This window comes from Macaca mulatta, chromosome 6 (assembly GCF_049350105.2).
Source record: "Macaca mulatta isolate MMU2019108-1 chromosome 6, T2T-MMU8v2.0, whole genome shotgun sequence".
Lineage (NCBI taxonomy): Eukaryota > Metazoa > Chordata > Mammalia > Primates > Cercopithecidae > Macaca > Macaca mulatta.
The window spans coordinates 63,268,573-63,285,319 of NC_133411.1; the positions used below are offsets into that span (position 1 = coordinate 63,268,573).

The 16,747-nt window shown below is 37.9% G+C and overlaps 2 protein-coding genes across 5 annotated transcripts in view; one reads left to right on the forward strand and one right to left on the reverse strand.

The window, feature by feature from the left end:
• The window catches only part of PLPP1 (phospholipid phosphatase 1), a 105,175-nt gene that overhangs the window by 44,103 nt on the left and 44,325 nt on the right, over positions 1-16,747 (reverse strand). Inside the window, exon 2 of one of the 4 annotated variants that reach the window (XM_015140080.3) lies at positions 2,424-2,575. The exons of the other annotated variants lie outside the window; for them this stretch is intronic. Within the exon in view, the coding sequence (XP_014995566.1) occupies positions 2,424-2,575 (152 nt within the window). The remainder of the gene's footprint in view (positions 1-2,423; positions 2,576-16,747) is intronic. 4 annotated transcript variants of the gene reach the window in all.
• Positions 12,726-13,037, forward strand: LOC114678786 (cytochrome c oxidase subunit 7C, mitochondrial-like). The gene has a single exon (XM_028849442.2). The coding sequence runs from the start codon at positions 12,726-12,728 to the stop codon at positions 12,915-12,917; it is 192 nt and encodes a 63-aa protein (XP_028705275.1). The 3' UTR covers positions 12,918-13,037.

Here is a 16,747-nt window from a genome sequence, read left to right on the forward strand (position 1 = left end):
GACTCTGTCTCAAAATAAAGAAAGAAAAGAAAAGAAATAGCAAAGAATTCCAAGTTAATGAAATATAATTCATGAGTTTTTGCTAACTAAGCATTTTGTCAAGCCCTGTATAGGCCGTGCACATCAACACAGCGCCCAGCAATCAGTGGCCTGCTCTACTGCAGCCCTCCAGGCTAGAGCAAATTCCTGTAGTTCTGTTTGCATGGCATCCTTTTTACTGAGACCAAAAAAAAGGGCAGAATTGAAAGACAAGTCTATTTCTAGCACTGTTTATTTGAATATTTGAATCCTGTCTGAAATTGGCTATTTGCAACTAAAGTCCTACTAAAAATGTCATATTTAATTGCTTAGCAATCACTCAGAAACATATATACTTTTTTAAAAAAGACCCTACTTCCTCCTTAATGGAAGAATTATAGACTTGGCTTTCTTTTAGCAGTAAAAATTCAGTGTAAAAAATTGTCTAGATTAAAAGAATACCTGATTTCTTAAAACTTCCCCGTATTTCGGGAGAGTCACCAACATTACTGTGTAATTACTCTATAGTTCCTTCATACAGTTTCATTCAGGCACCTAGGACATGCTGGGCTCCATGCCAGGCGGTGAGGACACGAAGATGAACAAGATATCATCTCTGCTTTCAAGGAGCTCACAGTCTTATAAAACAAGTATCTGTATAGCAAAGGTTTTCTTTTATTAATTATGCACCACAAATTACAAGTTAACTTTCAGTGCTAATAAAGTATTATGATCATTCTTAAGACATTTCTAAATTAAGAAGTTTTTCTTTTTTTAAAATAAACTCCAAAAACAGACATGATATACATGCTGTCATCTTTGGCCTATCTCCTGGATACAACTATATATATTTTTTAATTTAAAAAAAAAAAAATCTGTGTGTGTGTGTGTGTGTTTGAGAGAGGATCTCACTCTGTTGCCCAAGCTGGAATGCCGTGGTGCAATCATGGTTCACTGCAGCCTCAACTTCCTGAGCTCAAGGGATCCTCCTGCTTCAGCCTTTTGAGTAGCTGGGACTACAGGCTCCTGCCCACCGTGCCTGGCCTTTTTTTTTGAAGCGGGGGTGAGTTGGGGGGTGGATATAGGCAGCGGTCTTGCTATGCTACCCAGGTTGGTCTCATACTTTGGGGCTCAAGTGAGCCTCCTGACTTGGCCTCCCAAATGCTGGGATTAAAAGCATAAGCCACCACATCCAGCATATTTTCTGGATTTTTGTTTTTTTTTTTTTTCCAGACGGAGTCTCATCGTGTCACCCAGGCTGGAGTACAATGGTGCAATCTCGGCTTACTGCAACCTCCGCCTCCTAGGTTCAAGTGATTCTCCTGCCTCAGCCTCCTGAGTAGCTGGGATTACAGGTGTGTGTCACCACACCCAGCTAATTTTTGTATTTTTAGTAGAGGTGGGGTTTCGCCAGGTTGACCAGGCTGGTCTCGCACTCCTGACCTCAGGTGATCTGCCCACCTCGCCTCCCAAAGTGCTAGCATTACAGGCGTGAGTCACTGCACCCAGCCTTCTGCTTATAAAGCAGAAGATTTATAAGAGATTATAAAAATCATGTAGTCCAGTCAATAGTCTTATCCCTAGACACATTCTTTAAGCATTTCTACCTGAAATACTGGAAAACAACAGTTACTATTTTAGTTTAAGACTCAGTCTTGCATTCCGTACCAGTAAAAATTCTTTCATATTCACTACTAATCATATATAGAACTACAGCTTTTCTCTCCTGTGTATATTATCTAAAAATTATTTAAAGTAAGCATGCATTATATAAAGTTTTAACATCACTTAGCAATTTTTCTTTTCTAGAACTCAGTACAGAGGGAGAGTCAAAAACAGTAGGTACATACACACAGATACAATAAATTATAAAATGATATCCTATGTATAAAGTATGCTAGAATCATATTGCTATAACATTCAACTATTGATCACAAGATTACTAAAACAATAACAAATTAGAGTTCTAACAATCACAGTGACATGGAAAAGATTAGCATAAAATCTATACATATCCAGCAAGGTTCTTTTCATTTTTTTTTTCTGTTTTTTTTTAAGATGGGATGTTGAAGTGTTGTCTGGGCTGGAGTATAATGGCTATTCACAGATGTGATCACCACATACTATAGTCTTCAACTGGGAGACTCAAGCAATCCTCCAGCCTCAGCCTCTTGAGTAGCTGGGACTACAGGCATGTCACCGTGCCTGGCTCTTATAATTACACACTGTTATTTTTTAACTCCACTTAAAATAGCTGAGATTATCTTGATCAAATAAACCATCAATTAAAGGTTAAAAAAGCACACATTGTTTTTGGAGGGTTATACATTTAAGCATTAAAAGAATAACAGAAAATTAAGCCAAGGCCCAATAGTTACAAACTTGGAAAAGTGGATTTAACTTACAACGATAATACTGAATGGAATGATTATTCCACCTAATAACGCATAAGGTATGGTGTCTTCTTTGTAAGGGTACTTGATGGACTCATCATTACAGAATACTCCTCGTTGGAAGGGGGTATGCCTTGAAGTAAGAATTGCAAAAGGCAATCCAGCTAGCAAAAGGGAATAAATGAAAATATCATTAAAAAAGAAATACCAAAACTAATTAATGTCAATAATTATCCCAGAGACTCTGTTTAAAAATGCATTTGCCATGAAAATAAGTGAGAGCACATGTAAAAAAGGAAATGCAGCAATGCATGCAACAGAAGTTGGAAAGATTACAGTTTTAAGATAAAGATGTTTTGTCTACAGCAAACAAAGCATTCAAATCCTCTATTAACCAATTTAATAAAGAATTATCTTTCCTTTGTTTCTGTCCAAACACACTAAACGGATTTTGGGAAAATCTCTTCTCATGTCCTTGTTGTCATTTAATCGCCAGGTTTCTAACACTACTTCAAAACCAATTTTTCATGGGCTTCACTTCCAAAAAGAAAACATTTTAGCATTCCACATTTGGATAGGTCATTGTCACTGGCTAAGCTATCAGAGTATCTAAATAAAACTTTATCCACTCATTTCTGTATTGTCTATAGCAGCCTGAAAGCTGCTATAAAAAGAAGAATCTGAACGTAAAGTTTTTTGTTTTGTTTTTGTTTTTGTTTTTGTTTTTTGAGACAGGGTCTCATTCTGTTACCCAGGCTACAGTGCCATGGCACGATCATAGCTAAGTGCAGCCTCGATCTTCTGGGCTCAAGCTATCCTCCTGCTTCAGCTTCTCGAGCAGCTGGGACCACAGGCACGCACCACCATGCCAAGCTAGTTTTTTGTTTTGTTTTGCTTTAATTTTTTAGTAGAGATGAGGTCCAGCTATGTTGCCCAGGCTGGTCTTGAACTCCTGAGCTCAACTGATCCTATGGCCTCAGCCTCCCAAAGTGCTGGGATTACAAATGTGAGCCATTGCACCCAGCCCTGAGCTTAGTTTCTTAAGATGATGATGGAGTCAAGCACAAAGGCACCTAACAGAGAGCGCTGTTTTTATCATCAGTGTTTTCTGTAAAGATCATGTCTTATACTCACCTCCTAAAATGCCAATTTTTTGCCTAAATGTGAACTTCAAGAATTCAATTATCCTTTACTTCACTGAACTTGACCTACTGATTAATACTACAGCATACTAATTAGTATTGTGTTGTAAGAGATGCAGGTTAGCAGAAACCCTCCACGTGAGATCTGCTTTAAGACTGACCCAGGCCTGAAACGCTCTCTCCCTAAGTGATCCATGTCCCTGCAGTAATACCATAACCACTAAGCTAACACACTCACTGCAGAAGTGTTGCTTCTCTGTGAAGCACCAAGACTTGATGACCGTTTGCAGTTCTCATTAACTCCACTAAGGCCCTAAAGGCTAAATGACAACCAAGCCTCTGCCACTCTGCCTGAGTGTATTTACCACAAATATCAAATCTGTTCAATCTATTATAAGAGCTAAAAAGGAGAAGCACACGAAATCACATTTCTTTTACTCTTAGCTCTTTTATTGATCTTCCCATTTTTCATTCAGACACTGAATACATGAACCAAAGCTTAGTTCTCTGTATTAGTCAATTTGCCAATAGTTGTCACCCCTTTAAAAAGTCTTTACGATGCTACAAGGTTCCCAAAGCTATACTCCTAGTAATGCTATGCCTTAAAAGAAAAAAAAAAAAAAAAAAAACTAAACTAGAGCTGACCTTGCTGACACTTATACTGGCCCTCATATCCCAATTCAGACTATCCTCTGATTCACCAAATAGTTTTCATTCATAGGAATGGGATAAAATGGCCAAGTTTTCAATACATATACCATGGTTACAATATAACTTCAAAAGAATTTGCACAAACCTTTTGCACTTATCAGCACTGTGGAGGTTGCCCCATACAGTAACTAAATGCTTAGCCCCCTAATCAATAACCATACTCTAACTCAATGAGCAAATTTATTTTGTACATAAAAATAACCGCTACTTCTTTTTTCTTTTCTTTTTTTTGAGATGGTGTCTTGCTTTGTTGCTCAGGCTGGGGTGCAGTGACAGAATCTCGGCTCACTGCACCCTCCACTTCTAGGACTCAAGCAATTATCCTGCCTTAGCCTCCCAAGTAGCCAGGACTACAGGCACCCGCCACCACGCCAGGCTAATTTTTGTATTTTTAATAGAGAAGGGTTCTGCCATGTTGGCCGGGCTGGTCTCAAACTCTTGACCTCAAGTGATCCACCCAGCTCAGCCTCCCAAAGTGTTGAGATTATAGGCATGAGCCATAGTGTCCAGCCAAAGAACCACTATCTCTATAATCCAATTCAGTCTACACAAAATAATGGAAACTTTTACTGTCTACAAAGCATATTTCTGAATTGGTTGCATTTTCCAATAAACATTTCTTTCTTTTGGAATAGTATATTTAGTATAGAAATTAAATTCATGGACATGGTGGCATGCGCCTGTAGTCCTGGCTACTTGGGAGGCTGAGGCAGGAGAATCACTTGAACCCAGGAGGTGGAGGTTGCAGTGAGCCGAGACTGTGCTACTGCACTCCAACCTGGGTGACACAGCGAGACTCTGTCTAAAAAAAAAAAAAAAAAAAAAGACAGAAACTAAATTCACATATAATAGGATTAGAGTCCAAAACTCACTAGGCTGTGTGTCCTTATTCTCAGAGAAAACATATAGGCCCAAATACACAGGCCCAAATGTATTTAGAAATGCTATTACCATGTATGTCCATTAATATTAAGGGTTTTTTTCCCCCCAACCACAAAAACCATGTTAGAAATTATTCTTAGATTTAGAAAAAAAGTTTGTGGGTATTTTTCAGGATACTAGGGGAACAAAATAAAACCATATACAAAGGATAATAGCCCATTTAAAAAAATAAAAACATTCATGTGGGCAAATACTAAGTAAACCCACTGTGCAAGGAATTCCGCTAGGTGCTACCAGGAATACAAATTGAATAAGGCACAGTACGTAATTATAGCAGAGAATAAACTGAGGTTCAAAGAACTCTGAGTGTTCAAAAGAAAACGAGAGTTGGTGATGCCTCTGAGTATGATATTCGATAAGCCAGTGGTTGTGACAGTCTCCATCTCAGCAGAAGGGGTCTAGGACAGAGACAAAGATTTGGGGATATAAAGGGTCTCTAAAGTCACAGAGGTACAAAACACTGTACAGGATGTATATAAAGAGAAAAGAAGTGGAGGGTGAGGCACAGAGCAACAGCAGAGGAAGAAGAGGAGAGGAAGAAGATTCACTAAGGCAGACTTGAGTGGGGTAAGGGCAGGTCAGGAGACAGCGACCTCATCGTGGCCACATTAGAAAGAGAAGGCATTCAGGAGGTGGAGATTGGTCCACAGTGCCCAATATGGCGTCCAATGGGATTTCAATTGCCAGTCTTAGTTAAAGAGGTTTTAATAAGAAAGGGTAACATACAGACTGCAAGTTTTGGTAAGAAAATATGAGAAAATAAGCATGAATCTACCCACACTATTCTGTTGAGAGAATCAAGAAAAGAGGATGCCAACACCAAAGACCTTAGAAATATTTTTAAATTGATAATAAATAATAGCCAATATTTGCCATTCCTCAAATACGCCCATGAGATTTTTTTTTTTTTTTTTTTTTTTTTTTTGAGACAGAGTTTTGCTCTTGTCGCCCAGGCTGGAGTAAAATCGTGTGATCTCGGCTCACTGCAACCTCCACCTTCCAGGTTCAAGCGATTCTCCTGCCTTGGCCTCCAGAGTAGCTGAGATTACAGGTGAGCACCACCATGCCCAGCTAATTTTTTTGTATTACTAGTAGAGATGGGGTTTCACCATGTTGGCCAGGCTAGTCTCAAACTCCTGACCTCAGGTGATCCACCTGCCTCAGTCTCCCAAAGTGCTGGAATTATAGGCGTGAGCCACTATGCCCAGTCAAGATGTACTGAATCAACGCCATTACCCAATGCCATTTCATTTTCACTAACTATCTAAATCTAAACACAGACCCCTGAAAGGGGATGAAGAAAAAGACCAAACCACGGGTTGTTCACTCACCCACTTAAGGCTCAAAAAGAACAGCTCTTTCAGATTCCTGTTCTGGAAATACGGGAATTGTAACAAAAACTGATTAAGTCCAAGGTGGCAAACACCACTAGGCCATGTACAAGGAAGACTGGCTGAAGAAGAAGCTGAGAACAAAGCAGGTCTACAGAGGAGGAAGTAGTGACTAGCCTGGTCCCTGAATGGGTGAAATGGGAAGGTAGCTGTGGTTCCCCAATGCCAAAAGGCCTCAGTGATCTTGCTGCTTGGGGTTATTACAGCACCTTGTATCCTTTTCAACAAAGCCCAATTTTACTTAATCTAGTTAGAAAGAATTTCTACTCTTTGAAACTAAGAGAGACAAAGTAAAAACAATTATAATTTAACCATTCCTCCTACTTTGAGAGCATGTAGGTTATTTTTAATTTTTTGATTACCCTATATGATGCCATAGTTAACATTTCCGAATACAAATTCTTGTTTGCATTTCTAATCTCCTTAAGATATATATGTAAGTGGAATTGAAAGATACAAACATTAAATCCTTGATAAACTATTCCAAAAGGGTTACTGCACACCACCAACTTACTTCACCAGACAGTGTAGAAAAGTGAGCAGAAATGCAAACATTTAAATAGATACTTGATGTTAACTTTGATATTTACTAAAGATTTCAAGGCAAAACTTCGTTTATCAATTCAGTCAAAAACCCTTTTCCTTTTACCTGAAAGATTATATCTCTAAATCCCTTTCATCACTTCTCAAATGACTACCCTCGTCAAACACTGTTTCTCTTATTACTTGAGCTGGCAAAATTCATTTTCACTCTCCCTTTTTTTAAATTGAGGTATAATTTACATACCATAAAATTAATCCAGTCTAAGTATATATATAATTCAATGGTTTGGGTAAATTTATATTGTGATGCAACATCACCACAATCTAGTTTTAGAACATTTTCATTACCCCCCAAATTCCCTTGAGCCTATTTGCATTCAATCCCTGCTCTCACTAACAAACCCAGGCAACCACTCATCTGCTATCTGTCTCTACATAAATTTGCCTTTTCTAGACATTTCATATAAATGGAATTACAAAATATGTAGTATTTTATATGTGGCTTTTATCACTCAGCATAATGTTTTTGAGGTTCATCTGTGTTACAGCATGCATTTTGTTCCTTTTTATTAATGAATATTCAGTTATATGTATATACCACATTTGGTTTATCCACTCACCAGTTAATGGACATTTAGATTGCTTCCAGTTTTGTGGTATTACGACTAATCCTATGAACATTCACATACAGGTATTTTTGTAGATATGTTTTCATTTCTAATGAAAGTGGGTGGGATTGCCAGGTCATATGGTAAATTGATGCTTAACTTTTTAAGAAATTGCTAAACTGTTTTCCAAAGTGGTTGCACCCTTTTACATTCCCACATTCCGCTTTTTGATACATTCACTACTCAGCTCATGACTCAGGTTCTCTGCATAGTAAACTCATACTCAGTTATAAATAAACACAACTTTGTATATTTTAACAGCGAATATTTATAATGGTTCAAGAGAGAGTATGTGATATGGGAACTTATGGCTTCCACAAACCAAATATCACAAGAACACTTCACCATCCTTTACTAGAGACAGGAAAGGACAACATATGAACATAGTCACACCACATCTTCTTTAACTTCCTCTTGCACAAATGCTCAGGATCTTGGAACCAAAATACCAATCCTAACAGTTTTAGTAAGAAATATTGGTGGTGGAGTACCCAGCAAAACTGGGAAACTGGTTCCATGGATATATTGTTCCTTTTTGTTGCTGAACAGTATTCCATTTTACAAATCTAAAACATACCAGATGCCCAGGAGAGAGTGGCATGCAACTTTACAGACCACAGTAGCAAATCACTAAGGGACATACTGCCTCAGGGATAACAGCAGCGGCAACAGTCTGAGAAATCCTGACACACAGATGACAGGCACCTTGGGATTTACTGTGAGATAAGGTACCACCTCAATAGTTTGGAAGAAGAAAAGACCCCATAGGCAGACCAAAAGACCCACGTAATAGAAAGAATTGTGTCCACTTGTGAAATATTTCAGGAAATACATTTTTCTCTTAATGCCTGAACAAGGAGAGAAGAATGTGGATGGAGGCTAGACGCTTGAATAACCCAGACATATAGGCCAGACTGTCAAATAATGGAGTTATTACTATTTTGTTAATAAAATTTCTCATAAGAACTGAGAATCAGTACTTTCCACAATGCGTGGATAGGAAATGCAGCTACACATGAGAATAAGTAAACAAGAAAATAAAACTTGTTTCCAACCTAGGAAACCAATCTCCACAGTATTATATTTCTATAGTTCTAATAGGCATTTCCCCTATATTATAAGATATCTCCAAAGGGGGAAATATAAATAAAAATATATTTTTATATAAATAAATATATATTTATATTTATATAAATATATAAACATATAAATATTAAAATATATTTTTAAATATTAAATATATATTTATATAAATATTTTATATTTATATGGACATATATTTTATATTTATATAAATATATATTATAAAAATATATTTATATTTTCCCCTTGGGTGCTATCTTATATATATCACATATATATATGTATAGTATACGCACATACACACACACATATCTCCAGTCGGGATACGCATTCAATATAAGTCTCCTTCCCCCCTCACTCCCCAAAAAACTGTTTTAATGAGGTAAGAGATGACTTGGAAATATGGTCAGTTTCCACAGAGTTAAGCTGAATTTTCATGGTAGTAGTCATTATGAAACATAAACAACAATCTTATTCTATTTCACATTTTGCAGTTTTTCATAAAATTTTCTACCTCAATTTATTAAACACCTATTATGTGCCACTAAGGTTACAATCGTGAGCAATACAGACCATCCCTACTCTAGTGAAGATTATTATCTTACTGCCTATAGAGGTGAAAATAAGAAATGGCAGCACAGCACCTATGTTTCCATGAAAACAAGGGAGAAATGACAAACAAATGTGAGCAACAGACTGTTTGGATACCAGCTTCCTGCACCAGTACAGGAAAAGGACAGCAAGAAAGATGTGCCATGCCATAAAACTTAACCAACTCCAATCTCCTCTGCCATGCAGGGTAAAATTCTAAAGCCACTTTGCCATAAGAACACTTTACTTATATATTACTTTATACCTTATAAAAATAAACATATTAACCCATTCATTCTTTCTTCCTCAAGACTATCAATTTCTTATTACCATTTAAGTAAGCTATTCAAAATAATAAAAATTATACCTCGGTTACCTGCTTTGTGGGCAGGCTCTCTAAAAAAACATTATTTTTTCAAATAATGTACCAAAAACAAAGAACTTCAGAAAATCCACATATCTATAGTAAATAATCTCCCTCATCTTCCAAAACATTATCAAATTCCAAACTTTACAAATATGGTATTCCACAACAATTCAACCCAAAAAATATATCCTGTGTTATTTCCCCTCAGGTGTTAATAAAGGGAGTAAAAGTGATTTTTTAAAATTAACTTAGGAGCAATTAGACTACCAAAAATAATAAAAAATATTTCTTAATATTTCTTAAAAAGTCATATTTTATCCTTTAAAATTGTGGATATTGTCCATATATTATTACACTAGCAATATTTATAGTAAAAATCTGAGTAATCAACGCCAGAAAAATACACATGCTTAATGGTATACAAAAGCTAGACATTTTTTGTTATGCTAACACACAAACAACATCAGTTGAAAAGGATAATTCAAAGTACATTATTAGAGGCTAGGTGCAGCGGCTCATGCCTGTATTCCCAGCACTTTGGGGAGGCCGAAGTGGGCGGATCACATGAGGCCAGGAGATCAAGACCAGCCTGGCCAACACAGTGAAACCCCATCTCTACCAAAAATACAAAAATTAGCCAGGCATGGTGGCACGTGCCTGTAATCCCAGCTAAGGCACAAGAATTGCTTAAACCCAGGAGGCAGAGGTTGCAGTGAGCCAAGAATGTACCACTGCACTCCAGCCTGGGTGACAAAGGGAGACTCTGTCTCAAAAAAAAAAAAAAAAACATTATTAGAAATTTTGGGTTGACAGGCTATTTCCATTTCTGTACTTTTTACACTTAGAATGACTTTGCAAAAATCCCAAACCAAAAACTGTAACAATCCACATCCTAAAGGAATTTTAATAGACCAATACTTGGTCTATTAAATGGAGACATAATAGGATTTAAATAATGCATATTTCTGAATTAACCTAGGACAAAGGTTTTTTGCATATTAAGATATGTTTACATAGATGTCTTTCTACCATGAGCTACTAACTCACTATGCAATGCACACTTAAGATAAAGTTCATCTTTAATAGTGACAAAGGCTCTTCAGTTGACCAAACACCAGCTGTGAACCCTCTTCTCAACTAGGCCTCAACCTTGGCCTTTCATGTCAGCCTGTCCTTGTGTGGTATGCAAGGACAGGACAGGCACAGTCTTAGCAAAAGTCCTGCTAAGTCAGCTTAGCAAGAAGCCCCTTATCCTTGATATCTGAACACCCTTGATACATGATTAAATTCCTCATCCCCCACCTTTGATATATAAATCTTTGGCCTGCCTTAACAAGAATCTCCTACCCTTGATGTCTCCTCTTCATGATTTTCCATCCACTGATTCCCCTCACCCATAAATCCCCCCTTCTCCTTGTTGTAGTCAGAGTTGAGTTCTCCACCCCAGGTGCAATAGTCTTGAGTAAAGTTTTCCTTAACCATTTTAACAAGTATCAGAATAAATTTATTCAATAATAGAAACCCATATTAGATGGAAAGTCTCCAACTCCTAAGTAAACTTGGGTTGGCAGATTGAAAGGAAAAAATGAAAACTTTTTTAAAAATCTTAAATTGTATCAAACCAACACCTGAGTGCTTTAAACACTTTCAAGGTACCAAGGCTACAGAGTAAAAAGTACAGAGACTGGAGTCTATAACAAAGAATCTGGCCTTTGTCCCTGGGAGAGAGACTCTAAAACCTTAGAATTTCCCGAGTAATAGGGGTGTCTTTGTTATTCTTAAGCCCCTTGGTTCACACTTGGGTTTAGGCTAATGAATGACTCAGGATGGGAGCTGGTCACACTAACCATGTGATTAGAGGGACAGGGCTTTAAACCAACTCAACCTCCAAGGAGGTGAGGGGAACTAGAGATCAAGTTCAACTGGTTGGCCAATGATTCAATCAATCATGACTACATAATAAAACTCTAATAAAAACAATGGACACTGAAGGTTGCAGGAGCTGCCTGGTTGGTGAACACATCAATGTGCCAGGAAAGTGACACATCTTGATGCCACTGGGAGAGGACAGAAAAGCTCTACATTCAGGCTGTCCCCCACCCTGAGACCTTGACTGTGTATCTTAATTTGGCTCACTCTGATTCCTTATAATAAAACTATAATCATAAGTAAAATGATTTCCTGAGTTCTATGAGTTGTTTTAGCCAATTACCGAACCTGACAGGGTCACAGGAACCCCCAGAGTTACAACCTGGGGAACTTCAAATTTGCACCTGAAAACTACAGTGAGAGCAGTCTTACTGGGGACAATGACCTTAAATCCATGGAGTCTCATGTTAACTCCAGGCAGTTAATGTCAGAATTGAATTATAGCATGCTGCAACACGCAAGACAAACTTTCCACATTCAAGGAGTTACATTTGTTTGTGTAGGTACACTCAAGTTCATAGACAACCAATCACTTCCAAAAAGACTAGTCAGCTACATAAGCTGCTGAGACACAGGACAAGGAGTGAAGTTTGATTTACTGCAAATTCTCAAAATACAGTTATTTTTATCTTTTTTTTTTCTTTTGGCACTTTCTTAGAAACAGACAAAATCCACACACATAACAGATAAGCTTCCACAATACTATGTAAAAATGGGTATATAGTTAAGGCACTTAAACTTCAGGTATATGAAAATGAAAACAGAAAAATTTCTAATGGGTTTTTAAAAAATAAAAATAGGCTTCCTTATTTGAAAAAACAATGTTCAAGGGAGGGGAAAAAACAGAAAATATAAGAGATAAAATGAAAATATCTCGGTCTTGGTGAGGTGCCGCCATTTCATCCGTCCTCAGTCTCTGCGCCTTTCACGGAGCTTCCAGCAGCGCTATGTTGGGCCACAGCATCCGGAGGTTCACAACCTCTGTGGTCCGTAGGAGCCACTATGAGGAGGGCCCTGGGAAGAATTTGCCATTTTCAGTGGAAAACAAGTGGGCGTTACTAGTTAAGATGTGTTTGTACTTTGGATCTGCATTTGCTGCACCCTTCCTTATAGTAAGACACCAACTGCTTAAATCATAAGGATGTTTCAGTTCATCCATTTAACAGATACGAAGAGCATTTTAAGAGATACAGCCTCTGGAAATGGATCAAACTCTAACTCATGGCATACTACATATGTTTGTCAATAAACTTATGACATGAAAAAAAAAAAGAAAATATATCATATACTAATAATCCCACTATTCAGAGGGAACCATTACTATTCTTCTCCCTTTACTCTCAATTATTACAAAAATCTTTCCATGTCAATATTACCAAAAATTATGAAATGAATATAATATTTCATCACTAGAATAAATCATAAAATAGTCCCCTATAGCTAAATTATTTATTTCCAATTTTCTTCTATAAAAAGTACTGTAATCAACTGTCTTGTAACTCATTCTCTACATGAAACTTACTTCCAGGATAACTTCCTTCCGGTATAATTTATAGGTCCAACAATACACTCTTTCTAATGCCAATTTATACCCCTGCCAGATTTGTGTATGAGAACACCTGTTTTCTATGCTTGATAAGCTGGGAAAGTTCTTACCTTTGCTACTGTGACAGGCCAAACTGTGTTCTCAGTGCTGCTTTAATATGAACTTAAGACTAAGTCTTAAGAAAAGTTAAATGTTAAAGCATTTATTTCTATTTCTTGACAATTTTCTTCTACTGACAGCTTTCTAGTCATGCCCTTCCCCCATTTTTCTTTGAGGTAGTCATCTGTTTTTCACTAAGTTATAAAATATATAAAGTGGCTGGATGCGGTGGCTCACACCTGTAATCTCAGCACTTTGGGAGGCCGAGGTGGGTGGATTGCTTGAGGTCAGGAGTTCAAGACCAGCCTGGCCAACATGGTGAAACCCCATCTCTACTAAAAATACAAAAAATCAGCCAGTTATAGTGGCATGGGCCTGTAGTCCCAGCTACTCGGAAGGCTGAGGTAGGAGAAGCACTTGAACCCGGGAGGCGGAGGTTGCAGTGAGCTGAGATCACACCACTACACTCCAGTCTGGGCAAGAGTGAGACTCCATCTCAAAAAATGTAATACAATAAAATAAAATATACAAAGTGATTAAGCCTTGGTCGGGTGCGGTGGCTCACACCTGTAATCCCAACACTTTGGGAGGCCGAGGTGGGCAGATCATGAGGTCAGGAGTTCAAGACCAGCCTGACTAACATGGTGAAACCCCATCTCTATTAAAAATACAAACATTAGCCGGGCGTTGGTGGCATGCGCCTGTAATCCCAGCTACTCAGGAGGCTGAGGCAGGAGAATCGCTTGAACTCGGGAGGTGGAGGTTGCAGCGTGCCGAAATCGCACCATTGCACTCCAGCTTGGGCAACAGAGCGAGACTCCGCCTGAAAAAAAAAGTGATTAAGCCCTTTTCACAAACATCCATGTACATTTCCAGTTTTAGGTCACCATGAATAATACAATCACTCTTTAGAAAGAGTTTTATAAGTTGGTCACAAGCATTGGCTATACTGTTATTTTAGGCTAAATATTTTTGCTAAAAGGTTATGTCATACAGTAATCATGACTTAAGAAAAGCAACTACTTACAGTCGGTACTCAAGTCAATTTAAAATAGCCTATTAAACATAGGCAAGTTTTGTATCCTGAAACTATAAATTTTTAAATTTAGACAAACTATATTATTCATTGCAACATATGGATTTAATACTAACTTTATTGTTACTAACATTACTCTGAAAGTTTGCAAACAAAAAGTCTTACCTTTTTCTAGAAACATAAGAATTTATAAAAATATATAACAAATTACCAAGGGAGAAGGTAGAACTACACAAGGCCAAAAATGATGGGGAAAAAAAAAAAGTCTGGTGTCGAATCTAATATGGATCATTAAAATCCAAAAACAACAACAAAAAAAATGGACAAGCCAAATAATGCAGAAATCTATAGTTTTCTGAATGTAGCACCTTTTTGGATAGCTAAAGAAGAAACAGTAGAGAATATATTTTTTAAAAAGATTATGAACCCCGCATTGTAAAAATAAATCACTGCTTTAAAATACAGATTTTCTATCACCCGAAATCTTATTTCTGATCAAATTATAAGGCATATTATATTAAAGTTACATTAAGCATAAATAATTCATTTTATAGAAAATAAGTTATTTTCTATATATAACAACAGATGTTATACACAAACTGTTAAAACAAACAAATCTACCCCAAGAATTTGCAAGAATCCCTTCCTGCACATTCAAGCACATTTAAGGCCCAGAAACTGGCCAAATACTACTTCTTTAATTAAAAATAAATTGGCATTAGGCCAGGAGTGGTGGCTTATGCCTGTAATCCCAGTACTTTGGGAGGTCAAGGCTGACGGATCACCTGAGGTCAGAAGTTCAAGACCAGCCTGACCAATATGGTGAAACCCTGCCTCTATTAAACATACAAAACATTGGCCAGGTGCGCTGGCTCACACCTGTAATTCCAGCACTTTGGGAAGCCGAGGTGGGCGGATCACGAGGGCAGGAGATCGAGACCATCCTGGCTAACACGGTGAAACCCCGTCTCTACTAAAAATGCAAAAAATTAGCCGGGCGTGGCGGCGGGCGCCTGTAGTCCCAGCTACTTGGGAGGCTGAGGCAGGAGAATGGTGTGAACCCGGGAGGGGGAGCTTGCAGTGAACCAAGATCGTGCCACTGCACTCCAGCCTGGGCAACTGAGCGAGATTCCGTCTCAAAAAAAAAAAAAATACAAAAAATTATCTGAGCATGGTGGTACATGCCTGTAGTTCCAGCTACTCAGGAACCTGAGGCAGGAGAATTGCTTGAACCAAGGAGGGGAAGGTTGCAGTTGCAGTGAGCCAAGATCATGCCACTGCACTCCAGCCTGGGCAACAGGACAAGACTCCATCTCAAAACAAACAAATAAATAAATCATTGGCATTAAAATATTTTTCCAGGTCAATTCTAACAGCAAACTCACAGGAATTAATACCCAAGAACTCAAAGATTGATACTCTTTTTCCACTCCTTAAATAAAAAAATTTAGCCTTATTGCTATTTAAGCTGTTTGATATTATACTATAACTAAAAAAAAAAAAAAAAAAAAAAAAAATGTGTTATAAAGATAAGTAAAAAAACAAAGCACAAAACTAAATCTGTGGTGTGCTCACAATGACATAAAAACTGTCAAACTAGGTTGGGTGTGGTGGCCCACGCCTGTAATCCCAGCACTTTGGGATTACAAAGCAGGTGGATCACCTGAGGTCAGGAGTTTGAGACCAGCCTGGCCAACATGGTAAAACACCGTCTCTACTAAAACTACAAAAATTAGCCAGGTGTGGTGGTGCATGCCTGTAGTCCCAGCTACTTGGGAGGTCGAGGTAGGAGAATTGCTTGAACCTGGGAGGTGGAGGTTGCACTGAGTCGAGATTGTGCCACTGCACTCCAGCCCGGACAACAGAGCAAGACTCCATCTCAAAAAAAATAAAAATAAAAAACAAACAGCAGCAGCAACAACAACAAAAAAACTGTCAAACTAAAGGAAACATCAAAATGCCACCAGTAGTTGTCTTCAGGTAGTAGAACTAAGGGCTATTTATTTTCTCTTTCTACTTTATAATCATTTTTTTTAATTAATAAAAGATTATGGGCCAGGTGCATGTTGCCAGGTGGCCAACACAGTGAAACCCCATCTCTACTAAAAATACAAAAATTAGCTGGGCGTGGTGACAAGCACCTGTAATTCCAGCTACTTGAGAGGCTAAGGCAGGAGAATCGCTTGAACCCGAGCTGAAGCAGGGTAGATTGCTTGAGGTCAGGAGTTCAAGACCAGCCTGGCCAATATGGTGAAACCCCATCTCTACTAAAAAATACAAAAATTAGC